Here is a 19,167-nt window from a genome sequence, read left to right on the forward strand (position 1 = left end):
AGTGATCTTACATTGCTGAGAAGCTTGTCTGCCTGAGCAGGGGACTCTCACGCGTGTAAGCAATGAGCTCAGTTGAATACATTCTCAGGAATTTTCCACAGGTATTACAGAAATCTTGAGGCATGCACTACCTCAGCACCTGATGTTAACATTTTAAATCATCTAATTTGAGCAAAAGTGTTTCAAAAGTAAAAGCACTGACTGTCCTCAGCATGAGTGGTACAGACTCCAGGAATCCATATTAGTGGTGTGTGACAGTCATCCCACAGAAGAATAATCAGCCCCTTTGAACATTAAAGTATCAATGATCTGCACTTGGCAATCATTTTATAGAAAGGTGGTAACTGAGAACATACTGGACCAAGCAGTATGAAGGGCTAGCTTTGAGGACTTAGAAACAGCTTTATAACCCATGCTTTTGGCAGAAGAATTTATGTGCCTCATCAACAAATGTTCACTCATGTGCTCCGACGAGAATAGACATATCTGACTTGTCATACTTATCCCAACTATGACAGTCAGAGAAAGATTGACAGTGGATGTTGATCCAGAGGTAAAAAAAAATGTTTTCCTGGATAATCCACTGTTGAAGAGCATCCAGTATGATAGTTGGCCCTCTGTTTCTTTATGTTCTTCAAATTCCAGGCCTGCTGTTTTCTGCTTTTTCCTCTGTGAGGTAAACCAATTGTGTGGCAAGGTTGTGTCAGGATCTTAGAATTAATGGGATCTGGGAGATCCTCCAGGGCAATTACAAGATATCTTCAGAGTTATCCATCAAAGACATGCATTTGATTGCATTAACTCTCGGCTGCTTTCCTTGCATTCCTGACAGGTGTCACATCACGGACATTTTGCTAAGCAGCCAGCCCCTGGTGTTCATTGATCTGCTCGAGGAAAAAAATAACAAATTAAGATCTGAATAGGACAAAGGCATAACTATAGACACAGACAATGACATGCTGGCGGCAATTGCAGCAACAGCTGCATACTTAGTAAAAGAAATTCTCCCCATCATGAAAACTGCAGGTTATTAATTCAGAAAATCTAATGTTATGTGGTTAATATAACTAGGTATTATAAAGTTCAAAGTAAATTTATTAACGAAGTACATATATGTCACCATATACAAAAAGAAAGAAATAATAATAAATAAATAAATAAGCAATAAATATCAAGAATATGAGATTAATTTCTTCAGCAGTTTGATCGGGAAAGGACAATGCAAGCACATGGATGTCAGCCAGTGAAAACAGCGAGAAGAGTTTAAAAGGAGGCACCTTATGGAGTGGACGTTGGAGGAGCAGGTGATGGCATAGAGGGAGACATAGTAGGAAGGCTTTGGCTCAATGGGGCTTTGGCGATAATGGGTGGAGGCGAGGTAGGTTAAGTGTGTAGAATACAGACAGGAATAATGTGTATGAGGCCAGTGTTCTGTGCTCGGTGTCAGATGTGGAAAGTCTGGGAGACTCCCAGCCTCCCGAACAGCCACATCTTCTCCGGGTGCGTCAAGCTGCAGCTTCTTAGGGACCATATTAGGGAACTGGAGATGCAGCTTCATGACCATCGTCTGCTCAGGGAAAGTGAGGAGGTGATAGAGAGGAGCTATAGGCAGGTAGTCACTCCGGGGCGTCGGGAGACAGATAAGTGGATAACAGTCAGGAGAGGGAAGGGCAGAGGTCAGAAGCTAGAGAGTACCCCTTTGGCTGTCCCCCTTGGCAATAGGTACTCCTGCTTGAGGACTGTTGGGGGAGATGGCCTACCTGCGGAAAGCAACAGTGGCCGCACCTCTGGCAAAGAGTCTGGCCCTGTGGCTCAGAAGGGTAGGGTAAGGAAGAGGATGGCAGCAGTGATAGGGGACTCTATAGTTAGGGGTCAGACAGGCGATTCTGTGGATGCAGGAAAGAAGCACGGACGGTAGTCTGCCTCCCAGGTGCCAGGGTCCGAGATGTTTCTGATTGCATCCACAATATCCTGAAGTGGGAAGGAGAACAGCCAGAGGTTGTGGTACATATTGCTACCAAAGACTTACATAGGAAAAGGGAGGAGGCCCTGAAAGCAGACTACAGGGAGTTAGGGAGGAAGCTGAGAAGCAGGACCACAAAGGTAGTCATCTCGGGATTACTGCCTGTGCCACATGACAGTGAGTATAGGAATAGAGTGAGGTGGAGGATAAGTACGTGGCTGAGGGATTGGAGCAGGGAGCAGGAATTCAGATTTCTGGATCATTGGGACCTCTTTTGGGGCAGGCGTGACCTGTACAAAAAGGACGGGTTGCACTTGAATTCCAGGGGGACCAATATCCTGGCGGGGAGGTTTGCTAAGGCTATTAGGGAGAGTTTAAACTAGGATTGCTGGGGGGTGGGAACCAAACTGAAGAGAAGGAGGAAGAGGCAGTTGGCTCACAAATAGAGAAAGCCTGGAGACAATGTGAGAGGGAGGATAGACAGGTGATAGAGAAGGGACGCACTCAGACTGATGGTTTGAGATGTGTCTATTTTAGTGCAAGGAGTATTATGAACAAAGTGGATGAGCTCAGAGTGTGGATCAATATGTAGAGCTATGATGTTGTGGCCATTACAGAGACTTGGATGGCTCAGGGGCAGGAATGGTTACTTCGAGTGCCAGGCTTTAGATGTTTCAGAAAGGACAGGGAGGGAGGCAAAAGTGGTGGGGGCATGGCACTGTTGACCAGAGATAGTGTCCGGCTGCAGAAGAGGAAGACGTGGAGGGATTGTCTATGGAGTCTCTATGCATGTAAGTTAGGAACAGGAAGGGGTTAATAACTCTATTGGGTGTTTTTTTACAGACCACCCAATAGTAACAAGGACATCGAGGAGCAGGTAGGGAGACAGATTCTGGAAAGGTGTAATAATAACAGGGTTGTTGTGGTGGGAGATTTTAATTTCCCAAATATCAATTGGCATGTCCCTAGAGTGAGGGGTTTAGATGGGGTGGAATTTGTTAGGTGTGTTCAAGAAGGTTTCTTGTCACAATACGTAGATAAGCCTACAAGAGGAGAGGCTGCACTTGATCTGGTATTGGGAAAAGAACCAGGTCAGGTGTCAGATCTCTCAGTGGGAGAGCATTTTGGGGAAAGTGATCACAATTCTATCTCCTTGACCATAGCATTGGAGAAGGATAGGAACAGACAAGTTAGGAAAGCGTTTACTTAGAGTAAGGGGAAATATGAAGCTATCAGGCAGGAACTTGGAAGTGTAAATTGGGAGCAGATGTTCTCAGGGAAATGTACAGTAGAAATATGGCAAATGTTCAGTGGATATTTGTGTGGGGTTCTGCATAGGTACATTCCAATGAGACAGAAAAAGGATGGTAGGGTACAGGAACCGTGGTGTACAAAGTCTGCAGAAGTTCTAGTCAAGAAGAAAAGAAAAGCTTACAAAAGGTTCAAAAAACTAGGTAATGGTAGAGATCGAGAAAATTATAAGGCTAGCAGGAAGCAGCTTAAGAATGAAATTAGGAGAGCCAGAAGGGGCCATGAGAAGGCCTTGGCAAGCAGGATTAAGGAAAACCCCAAGGCATTCTACAAGTATATGAAGAGCAAGAGGATAAGATGTGAGAGAATAGGACCAATCAAGTGTGACAGTGGAAAACTGTGTATGGAACCGGAAGAGATAACAGAGGTACTTAATGAGTACTTTGCTTTAGTATTCACTACGGAAAAGGAATTTGGCGATTGTAGGGTTGACTTACAGCGGATTGAAAAGCTTGAGCATCTTGATATTAAGAAAGAGGATGTACAGGAGCTTTTGGAAAGCATCAAGTTGGATAAGTCTCCGGGACCGGACGAGATGTACCCCAGGCTACTGTGGGAGGCGAGGGAGGAGATTGTTGAGTCTCTGGCAATGATCTTTGCATCATCAATAGAGACAGGAGAGGATCTGAAGGATTGGAGGGTTGCGGATATTGTTCCATTATTCAAGAAAGGGAGTAGAGATAGCCCAGGAAATTATAGACCAGTGAGTCTTACTTCAGTGGTCGGTAAGTTGATGGAGAAGATCCTGAGAGGCAGGATTTATGAACATTTGAGAGGCATAATATGATTAGGAATAATCAGCATGGCTTTGTCAAAGGCAGGTCGTGACTAAATACATTGACGAAGGTAGAGCAGTTGATGTTGTGTATATGGATTTCAGCAAGGCATTTGATAAGATACCCTATGCAAAGCTTATTGAGAAAGTAAGGAGGCATGGGATCCAAAGGGACATTGCTTTATGGATCCAGAACTGGCTTGCCCACAGAAGGCAAAGAGTGGATGTAGGCGGGTCATATTCTCCATGGAGGTTCGCCACCAGTGGTGTGCCTGAGGGAACTGTTCTGGGACCTCTACTCTTTGTGATTTTTATAAATGATCTGGATGAAGAAGTGGAGGGATGGGTTAGGTAATTTGCTGATGACAGAAAGGTCGGAGGTGTTGTGGATAGTGTGGAGGGCTGTCAGAGGTTATAGTGGGACTTTGATAGGATGCATGACTGGGCTGAGAAGTGGTAGGTGGAGTTCAACCCAGATAAGTGTGAGATGGTTCATTTTGGTAGGTCAAATATGATGACAGAATATAGTATTAATGGTAAGACTCCTGGCAGTGTGGAGGATCAGAGGGATCTTGGGGTCTGAGTCCATAGGACAGTCAAAGCTGCTGTGCAGGTTGACTCTGTGATTAAGAAAGCATACAATGAATTGGGCTTCATCAGTCGTGGGATTGAGTTTAGGAGCTGAGAAATAATATTGCAGCTATATAGGATCCTGGTCAGACCCCACTTGGAATATTGTGCTCAGTTCTGGTCGCCTCACTATAGGATGGATGTGGAAACCATAGAAAAGGTGCAGAGGAGATTTACAAGGATGTTGCCTGGATTGGGAGCATGCCTTATGAAAACAAGTTGAGTGAACTCGGCCTTTTCTCCTTGGAGTGACGGAGGATGAGCGGTGTCCTGACAGAAGTGTATAAGATGATGAGAGGCATTGATCGTGTGGATAGTCAGAGGCTTTTTCCCAGGGCTGAAATGGCTAGCACGAGAGGGCATAGTTTTAAGGTGCTTGGAAGTAGGTACAGAGGAGATGTCAGCGGTATGTTTTTTACGCAGAGAGTGGTGAGTGCGTGGAATGGGCTGCCGGCAGCAGTGGTGGAGGTCAATACAATAGGGTTTTATAAGAGACTTTTGAATAGGTACATGGATCTTAGAAAAATAGAGGGCAATGGATTAAGCCTAGTAATTTCTAAGGTAGGGAAATGTCGGCACAACTTTGTGGGCCGAAGAGTTTGTATTGTGCTGTAGATTTTCTATGTTTCTAAGTTTCTATATACATCTCTCCATCTCTGTCAACAAGACTGTCAGCATTGAATCACCCTCCTCTGATAATTCCATTCTTTTCCTTTGACACTGGCCCACACTCCTATAATAAAACTGAGCTTGCATCATTTACCAATTACTCTTCCATCACTATATGATCTTTTCAAGCTCATTTTGCCCATGGGAGCTAAATCCTGCCTGCTTGTTTCCATTTCCACTAAATTTCAGACCAACACATTCTTCAACAGGATTTCATGTGAGGTGATGTTGTTGCCTCTCCCCTTCCAGGTATTGTCCCCTCTCAGCACTATTGTCGTCACGCCTCTCTACAATAAATAAGCCTATGATCCCATCCATCCCTATGCCAAATCCCTATTTCTCTCTAAAGTCATTGAACATCTTGCTACTAACTAATTTTAAGACCATAAGATATAAGAGAAGTAGGCCATTCGGCTCATTGAGTCTGCCCTGCCATTCAATCATGGGCTGATCCATTTCTTCCAGTCAGCCCCACTCCCCTGCTTTCTCCCCATACCCTTTGACGCCCTGGCTAATTAAGAACCTATCTATCTCTGCCTTAAATGCATCCAGTGACTTGGCCTCCACAGCTGCTCGTGGCAGCAAATTCCACAGATTTACCACCCTCTGACTGAAGTAATTTCTCTGCATCTCTGTTGTAAATGGACGTCCTTCAATCCTGAGGTCGTGCCCTCTTGTTCTAGACTCCCCTACCATGGGTAGTAACTTTGCCACATCTAATAAGTTTAGGCCTTTTAACATTCGGAATGTTTTAATGAGATCCCCCACTTATTCTCCTGAACTCTAGGGAATACAGCCCAAGAGCTGCCAGACGTTCCTCATACTGTAACCCTTTCATTCCTGGAATCATTCTCATGAATCTTCTCTGAACCCTCTCCAATGTCAGTATATCATTTCTAAAATAAGGAGCCCAAAACTACACACAACACTCCAAGTGTGGTCTCACAAGTGCCTTATATAGCCTCAACATCACATCCCTGCTCATATATTCTATAACTCTAGTAATGAATGCCAACATTGCATTTGCCTTCTGCAACCCTGACTCAATCTGAAGGTTATCCTTCAGGGCATCCTGCACAAGGAGTCCCTTTGCATCTCTGCATTTTGAATTCTCTCCCAATCTAAATAATTATTTCTTCCACCAAAGTGCATGACCATTCACTTACCAATACTGTATTTCATTTGCCACTTCTTTGCCCATTCCCCTAAACTATCCCAGTCTCTCTGCAGGCTCTCTATTTCCTCAACACTACCCGCTCCTCCATGTATCTTTGTATCATCGGCAAATTTAGCCACAAGTCCATTAATCCCATAGTCATACATACATAATTATTGACGTACATCGTAAAAAGCAGCAGTCCCAACACCGACCCCTGTGGAACTCCACTGGCAACCGGCAGCCAGACAGAATAGGATACTTTTAATCTTACTCTCTGTTTTCTGCCGATCAGCCAATACTCCACTCGTGCTAGTAACTTCCCTGTAATTCCATGGGCTCGTGTCTTGTTAAGCAGTCTCATGTGTGGCACCTTGTCAAAGGCATTCTGAAAATCCAAGTACACCACATCAACTGCATCTTCTTTGTCTACACTGCTTGTAATTTCATAGTTTCTTTTCTGCTGCCTCCCACCCTTCTTAAATAGCAGAGTAACATTTGCAATTTTCCAATCATCTTGGTACAATGCCAGAATCTATCGGTTCATGAAAGATCATGAAGGAAGCAAAGAGTGGGAATAAACGGGACCTTTTCAGAATGGCAGGCGGTGACTAGTGGGGTACCGCAAGGCTCAGTGCTGGGACCCCAGTTGTTTACAATATATATTAATGACTTGGATTAGGGAATTAAATGCAGCATCTCCAAGTTTGCGGATGACACGAAGCTGGGTGGCAGTGTTAGCTGTGAGGAGGATGCTAAGAGGATGCAGGGTGACTTGGATAGGTTGGGTGAGTGGGCAAATTCATGGCAGATGCAATTTAATGTGGATAAATGTGAAGTTATCCACTTTGGTGGCAAAAATAGGAAAACAGATTATTATCTGAATGGTGGCCGATTAGGAAAAGGGGAGGTGCAACGTGACCTTGGTGTCATTATACACCAGTCATTGAAAGTGGGCATGCAAGTACAGCAGGCAGTGAAAAAGGCGAATGGTATGCTGGCATTTATAGCGAGAGGATTTGAGTACAGGAGCAGGGAGGTACTACTGCAGTTGTACAAGGCCTTGGTGAGACCGCACCTGGAGTATTGTGTGCAGTTTTGGTCCCCTAATCTGAGGAAAGACATCCTTGCCATAGAGGGAGTACAGAGAAGGTTCACCAGATTGATTCCTGGGATGGCAGGACTTTCATATGAAGAAAGAATGGATGAACTGGGCTTGTACTCGTTGGAATTTAGAAGATTGAGGGGGGATCTGATTGAAACGTATAAGATCCTAAAGGGATTGGACAGGCTAGATGCAGGAAGATTGTTCCCGATGTTGGGGTTGTCCAGAACGAGGGGTCACAGTTTGAGGATAGAGGGGAAGCCTTTTAGGACTGAGATTAGGAAAAACTTCTTCACACAGAGAGTGGTGAATCTGTGGAATTCTCTGCCACAGGGAACAGTTGAGGCCAGTTCATTGGCTATATTTAAGAGGGAGTTAGATATGGCCCTTGTGGCTACGGGGGTCAGGGGGTATGGAGGGAAGGCTGGGGCGGTGTTCTGAGTTGGATGATCAGCCATGATCATAATAAATGGCGGTGCAGGCTCGAAGGGCCGAATGGCCTACTCCTGCACCTATTTTCTATGTTTCTATGTTTCTATCATTGTTAATGCCTCCGCAACCTCTCCAGCTGCTTCCTTCAGAACCCAGGTGTGCATTCCATCAGATGCATACACTTCATTTCCCTGACACTCCTGAATGTCCAGTACACTGCAGATGTCTTCCACTGTGAAGACTGATGCAAAATATGCATTCAGTTCCTCTGCCATCTCTGCACCTCTTATTACAATATCTCCTGCGTCATTTTGTATTGGTCCTAAATCTACCCTCAACTCTCTTTTACCCTTTATATACTGATAAAACCTTTTAGTATCTTCTTTGATATTAGTCACCAGCTTCCTTTGATAATTCATTTTTTCCTTCCTATTGAACTTCTTAGTTTCCTTCTACAAGTTTTTAAAAGTTTCCCAATCCTCTACCTTCCCACTAGCTTTGGATTCCTTGTATGCCCTCTTTTTTGCTTTTACTTTGGCTCTGACTTCACTTGTCAGTCACGGTAGTGTCCTTCTTCCATTCGAAAATTTCTTATTATTTGGAATATATCTGTCTTGCGCTTCCCTCATTTTTCACAGAAACTCCAGCCATTGCTGCTCTGCTGTCCTTCCTGCTAGTGTCCCTTTCCAGTCAACTTTGGCTTGTTCCCCTCTCATGCCACTGTAATTTCCTTTATTCCACTGAAATACTAACACATTGGAATTTAGTTTCTCCTTCTCAAATTTCAAAGTGAACTCGATCATATTGTGATCACTGTTCCTTAACCTTAAGCTCTCTTATCACCTCCGGATCATTGCACAACACCCAATCCAGCACAGCCAGTCCCCTAGTGGGCTCAACAAAAGTCTGTTCTAAAAAGCCATCCCTTAGACATTCTACAAATTCTCTCTCTTGAGGTCCAGTACTGACCTGGTTTTCCCAATCCACTGTCATGTTAAAATCCCCAACAACTATCATGACATTGCCCTTCTGACATGCCTTTTCTATCTCCTGCTGTAATTTGTAATCCACATCCCAGCTGCTGTTTGGAGGCCTGTATACCACTGACTTTAGGGTCCTTTTACCCTTGCCATTTCTTAACTCAAGCCATAGAGACTCTACACATTCTGATCCTATGTCATCCCTTTATAATGATTTAATAATATTTCTTATACACAGGGCCCATACTAATCTAACTTTCCAATACACTGCATATCCTTGGACGTTCAGCTCCCAATTCCAGCCATCCTTTAGCCAAGTTTCAGAGATGGCCACATCATCATACTTGCCAATCTGTAGCTGAATTTTTTTGTAGTTTTTTCCTGGAACTTCATGTTTAAATTCCTGCAATCAGGATTCTGCCCTTGTCACAGTGCTGAAAGAGCTCTTAACAAAGTCGCAAAGTGAATATATGCAGCTGTAGTCATCAAATCCTTCTTGGCTCTAGTCCTGTGCAGTCTTTGACAATGTTTTTCCACACTATCCTCTTAAAGCACATTTCCATTACTATCCAGCCTGATGGGACCACACCGACATTTTTAATGTATTTAGCATAGCCAGAAAATCATCCAAAATAACAGAAGTGCAAAGGATGAGCCATTTCAAGTTCCTAGGAGTCGACATCTCTGAGTATCTATCCCAGGCCCAACATACTGATGCAATTACAAAGAAGGCACGACAGCAGCTATATTTCATGAGGAGTTTCGTATGTCACTGAAGACACTTGCAACTTTCTACAGATGTCCTGTGGATGCAGATATGATAAGGTCTTTTAAGAGACTCCTGGAGAGGTATATGGAGCTCAGAAAAATCGAGGGCTATGGATCACCCTAGGTACTTTCTAAGGTAAGGACATGTTTCGGCATAGCTTTGTGGGCCGTAGGGCCTGTGTTGTGCTGTAGGTTTTCTATGTTTCTATGAAGAGTCCTTGAAAGTGAGTCCATTGGTTGTGGAATCATTTTAATGATTTTGCAAGTGAAGTTGAATGAAGTTATCCCCTCTGGTTCAAGAGCTTGATGTTCAGGGGTAATAACTGTTCCTGAACCTGGTGTGAGTTCCGAGGCTCCTGCATCTTCTTCCTGATGGCAGCTGTGAGAAGAGAGCATGTCCTGGATGGCAGGGTCTCTGATGATGGAGCAGCTTTCCTGTGACAATGCTTTGTGTAGATGTACTCAAAGGTGGGGAGGGATTTACCCATGATAGTCTGGCTGTATGCACTACTTTTTGTAGGAATTTCTGTTCAAAGGCATTGGTGTTTCCATACCAGGCCATGATGTAGCCAGTCAATGTACTCTGCACTACATATCTATCGAGGTTTGTCGAAGTTTTAGATGTCATGCCAAACTTTTGTAAACTCCTAAGGAAGTAGAAGTGCTACCATGCTTTTTTCGCAACTGTACTTATGTGATGGACCCAAGGCAGATGCTCTGAAATAATAACGCTGGGGAGTTGTTGCTGATCCTCTCCACCTCTGATCCTCTGATGAGCAGTGGCTCATGGACCCTTGGTTTCCTTCTCCTGAAGTCAATAATCAGCTCCTTGGTCTTGCTGACATTGAGTAAGAGGTTGTTGTTGTGGCACCACTCAGCTAGATTTTCAGTCTCTCTCCTATATGCTGATTCATGACCGCCTTTGATTGGCCTTCAACAGTGGTTTCATCAGCAAACTTGAGTAAGGTATTGGAACTGTGCTTAGCCTCACAGTCAGAATTATAAGGTGAGTAGAGCAGAGGGCTAAGCACACAGTCTTGAGGTGAAATTCTGATGGAGATCGTGGAGGAGATGTTGTTGCCAATCTGAGCTGACTGGGATCTACTAATAAGGAAATCAATGATTGAATTGCACAAGCAGATATTGAGGCCAATGTTGTGGAGTTTTTTGATTCGTTTTGAGGGGATGATGGTAATGGTATTGAGCTGTAGTCAATAAAGAGCATCCTGATGTCTTTGCTGCCCAGATGTTCCAGGGTTAAATGAAGAGCCAATGAGATGGTATCTGCTGTGAATCTGTTTGAAAACCTATTATTTGATGCAGGGCTCAATTGGGCTGAGTAACTTATATCCCCAGAAAAATCAGAGTCCAAACTACTAACTTTGCAGCCTCTGCTGAGAAAAAAGTTACAGGTTCTGATGGACAGAGCATCCATCACCTGCAGGTATAACCAGAGATTGACTAATGTTAGTTGTATCTGATGCAATTTGGAATGAGGCATAAAAAAGGTCACTGATGCTACATATTAAATTATCTCGTCACACGCAGCTGTGTGCTGAACTGGAGGTGTGTGTGTATATATATATATATATATATATATATATATATATATAGAGAGAGAGAGAGAGAGAGAGAGAGAGAGAGAGAGAGAGAGAGAGAGAGAGAGAGAGAGAGAGCAGACATCTCACCCTGCAAAAACTCATTTCAGGGAGGTAGCATCATCAACTTGCGGGAGACTTCCGGGAGAGGTGGGATGTCTGCAATAGAGTAGCTCCTTAGCAGCTGGCCAGCTAGTTTAAATAACATTAGCTATGCTAATAAACAAATGACACCTGTTAAACTCACCTCAACACGTCTTTTACAGTCTTAACCCACCATGGGCAATAGAAAAGTCACTGTTGCAAACAGTGCAGCGAGCAACACTGTCATTACTTTTGACTCCTATTAGGCAGGGGTGCACTTTAGTGTAGTCTGAGGTGACGTATGTTTTATACTTTCTTTTTTTTTCTGGAACACTCTGCCACGGAGCGCGCTCGCGCTCTCTCTCTCTCTCTCTCTCTCTCTCTCTCTCTCTCTCTCTCTCTCTCTCTCTCTCTCTCTCTCTCTCTCTCTCTCTCTCTCTCGTGGTTGCTCTCGCTTGCTTTCTCTCTCGCTCTCTCGCTTGCTCTCTCTCTCGCTCTCTCGCTTGCTCTCTTTCTCGCTCTCTCGCTTGTTTGCTCTCGCGCTCTCTCGCTCTCTCGCTTGCTTGCTCTCGCGCTCTCTCTCTCGCTCTCTCGCTTGCTCTCGCGCTCTCTCTCTCGCTCTCTCGCTCGCTTGCTCTCGCGCTCTCTCTCTCGCGCTTTCGCTTGCTTTCTCTCTTGCTGTCTCCCTTGCTTGCTCTCGCGTTTTCTCTCTTGCTCGCGTGCTCTCTCGCTCTTGCTTGCTCTCAAAAAAATTGATTTCCGTGATAGTGTGTATAATTTGTGGGCGTCAGGGAGCCACTATTCATATGCGGGAGACTCCAGGAACTTCCGGGAGAGGTGGGATGTCTGATATAGCCTGTCAGCTTTAGCTTTGGGCCTTAGGTTTCTCTTTGAGTTGCTCTTTAATTCCCCCTGCACATGCATATCCCTTTGCTTTCTGCCGCTGTAGTCATGGCAACATAATGCTAACCTGAAATTTGACTGAATTCCACTGAATAATCAGTGAAGTTACTCTCTAGTAAGTTTAAAGTCACTGTCCAGTAACAACAGTTCACCTGCAACCTCTCCCATTAGGCAGAAGATACAAAGGCCTGAAAGCCTGCACTATCAAGCTCGAAGATAGCCCCTACCCCACTGTTATAAGACTACTAAATGGTTTACTAGTATGATAAGATGAACTTTTGACCTCACAATCCATCTCGTTATGATTTTGCACCCTATCTGCCTGCACTGCACTTTCTCTGCAACTGTTGTACTTTATTCTGTTTACATTTAACCTTGAACTACCCCAATGCACTGTGTGATGATCCGAGACAAACTTTATACTGTATCTCAGTAATGTAACAATAGTAAATAAATTCCAGTGACACTGGACACACTGGAGGCTGTGGTAGAACAAAGGACCGTACTGAAAATCCTGGCAATTCTGGACGATGTTTCTCACCCTCTACATGCTAATTTGGCTGAACAGAGGAGCACTCTTAGTAACAGACAAAGACAACTGCGCTGCTCCAAAAAGCGCTATATGAGGTCGTTCTTACCCTCGGCCATTAGGTTCTACAATGAGTCAACCTATAGGCAGGGAACTGATGACCCCCTTCTGTTAGACTGTTTGAAGTAACTTATTTTTTATTCTTTCCTACTGCTCCTAATATTTGTATATCTACGCATTTGTAATGCTACTGTGACACTGTAATTTCCTCTGGGATCAATAAACTATCTATTTCCAGTGATTTAACCAGGAGTGGCTTATGATTACTGAAAATGGGGCTCTCTCCAGTTTGTTCCCTTGATTTATGTCTGTCGTATAGGCATGTGGCTCTGAAATAGCCTTTGAGAATGGAGCTCAATATGCATAGACACCTGTCTATTACTGTTGGATGCAGCTACCACCTGACAGGAGGCCTGGCAAAGATAATGACAGCCATGATATGGTTAAACAAGGCCAAGAATCTATCTTAAAGTTTTGGTTTCCCTCTAAAAGATGTAGAACAGGAAGATAGCCTTTTCAATGTTAAGGAGATAGCCCTGACTGTTTCTGAAATGAGCACAATTGAGCTTCTGGTATCGCAGGATGAGTATTACTCAAAATTCTAGGACAATTATCCCTTATTCTTATAATTACAAATAAATACACAATAATATCTGAAACAGTCAATATTAATTTTTTGAAATGAGTAGCTTTATAATGAATAATGCCACCGAGGAGCAATTGTTGTGAAATGTATTTAAAATGATGAATGGGTTGTAATATTTAAAACTGCGTATTAGGCTCTGTCTATGGGATAATTAATTATAAATATGTCAATATTTGGATGTAGTGCCAATTATACCTGTAAGTGTATTGTAATTGGATTGTTCAGTGTTAAATGCCAGAACAGTTAATTTTGTACGCATGGATAATCAATAGTTTATTGGAGTTCAGATCATATGTTAGAGCCCTGAGAAAGGGTCTTGGTCCAAAGCATCGACTGTTTATTTATTTCCCATAGATGCTGTTTGACCTGCAGAGTTCCTCCAGCACTTTGTGTATTGCTTTGGATTTCCAAGATCTGCAGAAATCTTCGTGTTTATAAGTTAGTTTAGTTGTCTTGTGGTTGTGGTGCCAAATGTGAATCAGTCTGTATAGTTTCACTGCAGTTACCAACAAATGAAGGAGTTAGCACATAAAGTTAATTATTCACAGATTTACATCCCAAACACTTAATCACAGGTTTACTTTCACCCTGAAGTATTGGCTGCTATCTCTTCCTAACCCACGTTCTCTGAGCCACCTACTCTCCCAACCCATATCTCTGCCCTAAACTCATGTTGTTTCCCTTCCATATCTAGCTACAAATGTATAAGTTCCCCAGTAAATCTACCATGGTCTCCTCCACCGCAGAACTCCCATTATCACCAGACCCAAGCGTCATTCATCGGACACTTGCAGCCTTCTCGCTGTTTCTTGTTTTCCCAGTGTTACCTTCATACTGCTGTAGATGAATACAAAATTCCAGCAGTTTTTGTGCATCACTACACTCAACTAAGTCACAAACAAAGATCCCATCTTCCAATTCCAGTGTATGTAAAAATAAAGTCAACAAATCTGTTATGTAAGAGGTGTGGATGAGTCCTCTTGTTGTTTTGGCCAATATTTATTTTTGGCTGATCACTGTCAAAACAGAACTGGTCAATTATTACTGAATATGGCATCCTGTAGTGTGCAAACTGCTCATTTTTTGATATAAAGAGAGTGACTAAGCTACAAAAGAGGCTCATTAGTTTTATAGCATTTCAGAATATCCAGAAAGTGCAGTAGTTGCCAAGCGAATACAAGGTCTATATTTACTGTTAATGCTGGTTTGTTCCCTTTGCAGATACTTTCGATGGGAATGATGACTGAGTATTATCACTACTTTTTCACCACACTGGTAAGGTGCCATTTTAAAAACACTTTTGAGGTTGTGACTGATTCAGATTTGTCTGTTAACTTTATGGAACCATTGAGTAAAAGACACAATTTAAAAGGTCAGAAGTTAGAATTACGGCAGATAATGGCAGGAATACTCAGCAGGGCAGGCAGTGTCTATGGTGAGAGGAATAAAATGTCATGTTTTGGGTTGATGAGCAGGTTAGAAATAAAATTACAGAAAAGGGGAATAGTCAGAGAACATGGAGTGGGTGGAGACTAAGGTAATTTGAATAACATAGTTGGTAATGATAAGCAATATTGTTGAAGGCTTACAAATCAGCTCATCTGTCTTCTGAAGGTATAAATAGAAGGAGATAGAGAGATCATAAGAGAGAGAAAGAAAAGTGTGAGATAAATACTGAAGCTGCTGCAAGTCTGAAAAAAAGGTGGTGGAAATACTCAGCATGTTGGGCAGTATCTGTGGAGAGAGAAAAATAGAATTAACATTACAAGTTGAGGACATTTCATCAGAACTGACACTATCAAGGAAATTTGGTGTTCTGAAATTATTAATTTAGCGATGTTTTAATTGCTGTAGTTGCATTCTAAGTTGATGAGTTTCTGTTCCTCAAGCTGACATTGGAGTTAACTTGAACAGGGTAGGAACAGTGGGAGTGAGATAAAGAATTAAAGTGACATGTGACTTGAAGCTCAGGGCCATCCTTTGGGACTATATTTTGCAAAACAGTCCTCCAATCTGCACATGGTTTCTCCAGTGTTAAAGGAAACTACACCATGAACTTTGGTGGGAAAAAAAGTGTAAACAAATTGCCACTTCACCTGTAACAACCGCATTTTTATCACTGGAAAATGAGAAGGAAAGAGGTAAAAGGGAAAATATTGTATCTCCCTGTTGTGTATTTAATATTCCAGTAATATTTGAGCAATATTGTAAATATATTGTTTGATTAAGCATTCTCTGTTCAGATAATTAATTGCGGTTGTAAGTAAGAAGATGTGAATGGCATACGGCATCATGCCACCACGTCCTTTGAGAGTGCCTCACTAAGGTTAAATGAAGTAGACACTTTTTTTCCCATGCTCCCGTGTTTCTCTTTCAATTAACTTCTGGAGTGACAAAACATAACACTCCCGTCATTGTATAAGAAGAACATGTGTTGATGAAAATAGAAGAGTGAACCAGAGAGTTGTGGAAGGAATTGCCTTTTTTTTTGGAACATCATAAGAAGAGTGGAGAGAGTTCCGTTGATTCACTAAATTTAGATATCTATTGTCCGCATTGGAAATGATCCCTAACCATACAGTTAACTGAACATGTCAGCTCCTCTGAGATAACTACTTTTCCCCTCACAGAAAAAGCAAATATTGAATCATTGATGCTAAATTTAATTTAGGTTAGAGTTCTGACTATAATGCTGCTGATGCTGCTTCTATCCTTTTTCTTGTTCACCCTGGGCAATATATGTGTCCATTGCTGTGGCACTTTCCTTCCTGGATTGCAATATTTCATGGTTTAAGTGGTCATCAGCAGCAGTTGATGACTTTTAGAAGCTGGGAGATGTTGCCACATTTTCTGACAAACTGACAATTCCCCAACAGCAAATGATCATTTTGCAGAAAGGGACTGGCCCCAGAATATATTTGTGTTGTATTTCTCATTTCATTGGAGCTATTGTGCACCCAATCAGCCATAACACAATTCATGAATTCTTAAAATGATGTTCCTGAGTCCACATTCAATGTTTTTATCCTGACCCTTTATGTTTTATAATGCTGATTCTGGAAGTAAATTCAGACTCCATGGCATCGCACACAAAATTCTGGAGGAACTCAGCAGGTCAAAGTATTATGTGAGTGTTGCTCTGGATTTCCAGCACTTGCAGAATCTCTTGAGTTTATTGCATGGCATCCACTGTCAGAGATGCTCCACTTTTAGTGCAGAGCCATTCTGGCCTCACTTATTATCAGATAAAACTAAATGTAGCAGGCATCCCAATAATCATACAGTTGTTTCATACTGCCCATTTGGTTTCACTGAGCATCTCTTAGTGTTATAATATACAAGACAATAAATGATGATGTTCTATCTCCTTTTGCTCTGTGATTGTAAGTCCATGTTCAGTACACTCATCTTCGGCCCAGAAGCAACATTCATAGTAATCAACCTGGGCAGATAAAACTCGCACAATGTTTCGCAAAGCTCACATCAATGCACGCAACCTCAGTAAATGCCGATGTATCAACATATAACACTGATAGTCACGTAATCCTATTGTCACTCAAAAACTGAAAAAGGTCACTCTTGTTTATATTTGTTTTAGAAGTTATAAATCATTCAGAAAATGTAATAGTACATGATATGATGTAATATTTATCAAGCTAGCATACCATATGCATAGGATCTCTCTGGCACCAAGTACTTGGAAGATCTAAACTGGTTTTGCTCTGGATTATAACCTGGAAGTTGAAATGGCATTATTTTTGGAGAGCATAAGATTGGCCAATAAATAACATGCAGTCGAGCTACAGCCTATTGTGTGCACTGTAACTACTAAGTGTTGATGATGTATTACTGGTGCATATGTTACTCTTAAACCTATTAGTGTGATATATTGACACTCTTCTAATCATCAACAAAGGCTCAATTTTTCACTCTTTAATAAATCTCTTAGAATGCCAGTCCAAACTCTAGAAAAAACATAAATAACCTGCAGTCCCATCAAAATGTATGAAAATTGCAAGATGATTTTTGTTTACTATTCATATTTCTGTATCACCACCAACTGCTTATTTTAGCTTATGACACTCACTGCTGGATTTTTTCACCAGTTATCATAATTCATTCTTAACCCTTTGAGAAATGGGTATCATTTCTGATTTAACGTCTGTTGTGACATATTTCCAAGAATACAAGAAGCTGAATATTTAAGAATTCTTCACTGTTACCAAAGCATTAAAAAGCTTAAAAACTTTATGCACATTTTGACCCGGAGAAAGAATGTTACATTGGTCTGGAATTTGGATGATAAAATGTTGGCATACTGCCTGTTTATTTCTGCAATGTGCATTTGATTCCAGCTGAAGACAGATGAGTTGATTATCTTCTGTTTCAACCAGCTGTAAGGACTGGAAGTGAAATTAATCTAAGCACTCTCCTTGTAGGTGCGAGTCCACAGCTCAAAGCTGCACAGAATCTGTCACTCAGCTGGCAGGCTCATAGCAGAGAGGTCACAAGATTAATTGGAGTGATTCATGGAAATAGTTCTCAGGATTTTTTTTTTTTTGCTGCATTTTGTATACTTTTGAGCCCATCACTTCAACAGACTGGAGGTTGCAAACTGTTGGTTATAGAAGATAACCTGGACAATCACACTGCTGAAACCAGGATAATAATTTGTATTTAATGAATATTAGTTTAAAGCAGAGGAGGCATCTTCATAATTTTATTAAATCTGTAAGAAGTGAGTATACTGTGTAAGAACGAATTGTTTTGTTAGATTAGACACCTTACCCTTAGAGATCACAAAACTGACATCCTTTAACCAAAAGGAAAACGATCTTTCAGTAAAACCAATGTTTCTTAAAATTCTCTTGGCTGAGTTGTTATTTTTACTTTTTGACGTTACGGGTTGTTTAGCTGGAAGAAGTGTCATTGCAAAGCCGACATTTACTCAGGCTGTGATCCCGGTGATCCTAGATTTGCACCACCTGATGCACCCAAGCAGGAATTAGCAGGGAATATGAAAGAGCTCTCAATTAGCCCAGGCAAAGTTATGTATGTACAGTACCTCCACTCTTTGCTTGCTAGGGATCCTCAAGGTCTCTACCAACTGTCCAAGAGTCTAGAAAGGGGATTTAGCCTATGTCCTTTGAACCCTCTTAAGCAATACATGAAGACTATAGGAATCATAAATGCTAATATTCTTTATCCAAGTTGCTTTCTTGCCCCATTGAGCCAAATAGCCTAATTTTTCTGAGATTACTGCCTTTCACGAATGCACTTGCTTCCCATTGTTTCCATTTCATTAAAGTCCCCTCCCTCAGCTCTGCATGAAAGATATCCTCACTGTCAGGGATGGATTAATTTCTACCAAAATTCCAGAAAGGCACACTGGTGTGTCCTGGAAGCTACTGAGAATTGGCACAATAGCTTTCTTTCCCTGGAGTGTGACCAGGCTCTAAAATGGAATACTGCCTGAAGCTGGCAGAAGCTAGTAGGTAATAATGGTCCAAATAACCAACAATGTAGCACTAAGTAATGTTATTATTGTTGGGATCTAA

The 19,167-nt window shown here is 42.1% G+C and overlaps 1 protein-coding gene across 1 annotated transcript in view; it reads left to right on the forward strand.

Moving 5' to 3' along the window:
- The window catches only part of LOC140199091 (glutamate receptor ionotropic, kainate 1-like), a 369,321-nt gene that overhangs the window by 224,498 nt on the left and 125,656 nt on the right, over positions 1-19,167 (forward strand). Inside the window, exon 5 of the mRNA XM_072260588.1 lies at positions 14,831-14,884. Within this exon, the coding sequence (XP_072116689.1) occupies positions 14,831-14,884 (54 nt within the window). The remainder of the gene's footprint in view (positions 1-14,830; positions 14,885-19,167) is intronic.

The sequence above is a fragment of the Mobula birostris genome, chromosome 6 (assembly GCF_030028105.1).
Source record: "Mobula birostris isolate sMobBir1 chromosome 6, sMobBir1.hap1, whole genome shotgun sequence".
Classification (NCBI taxonomy): domain Eukaryota; kingdom Metazoa; phylum Chordata; class Chondrichthyes; order Myliobatiformes; family Myliobatidae; genus Mobula; species Mobula birostris.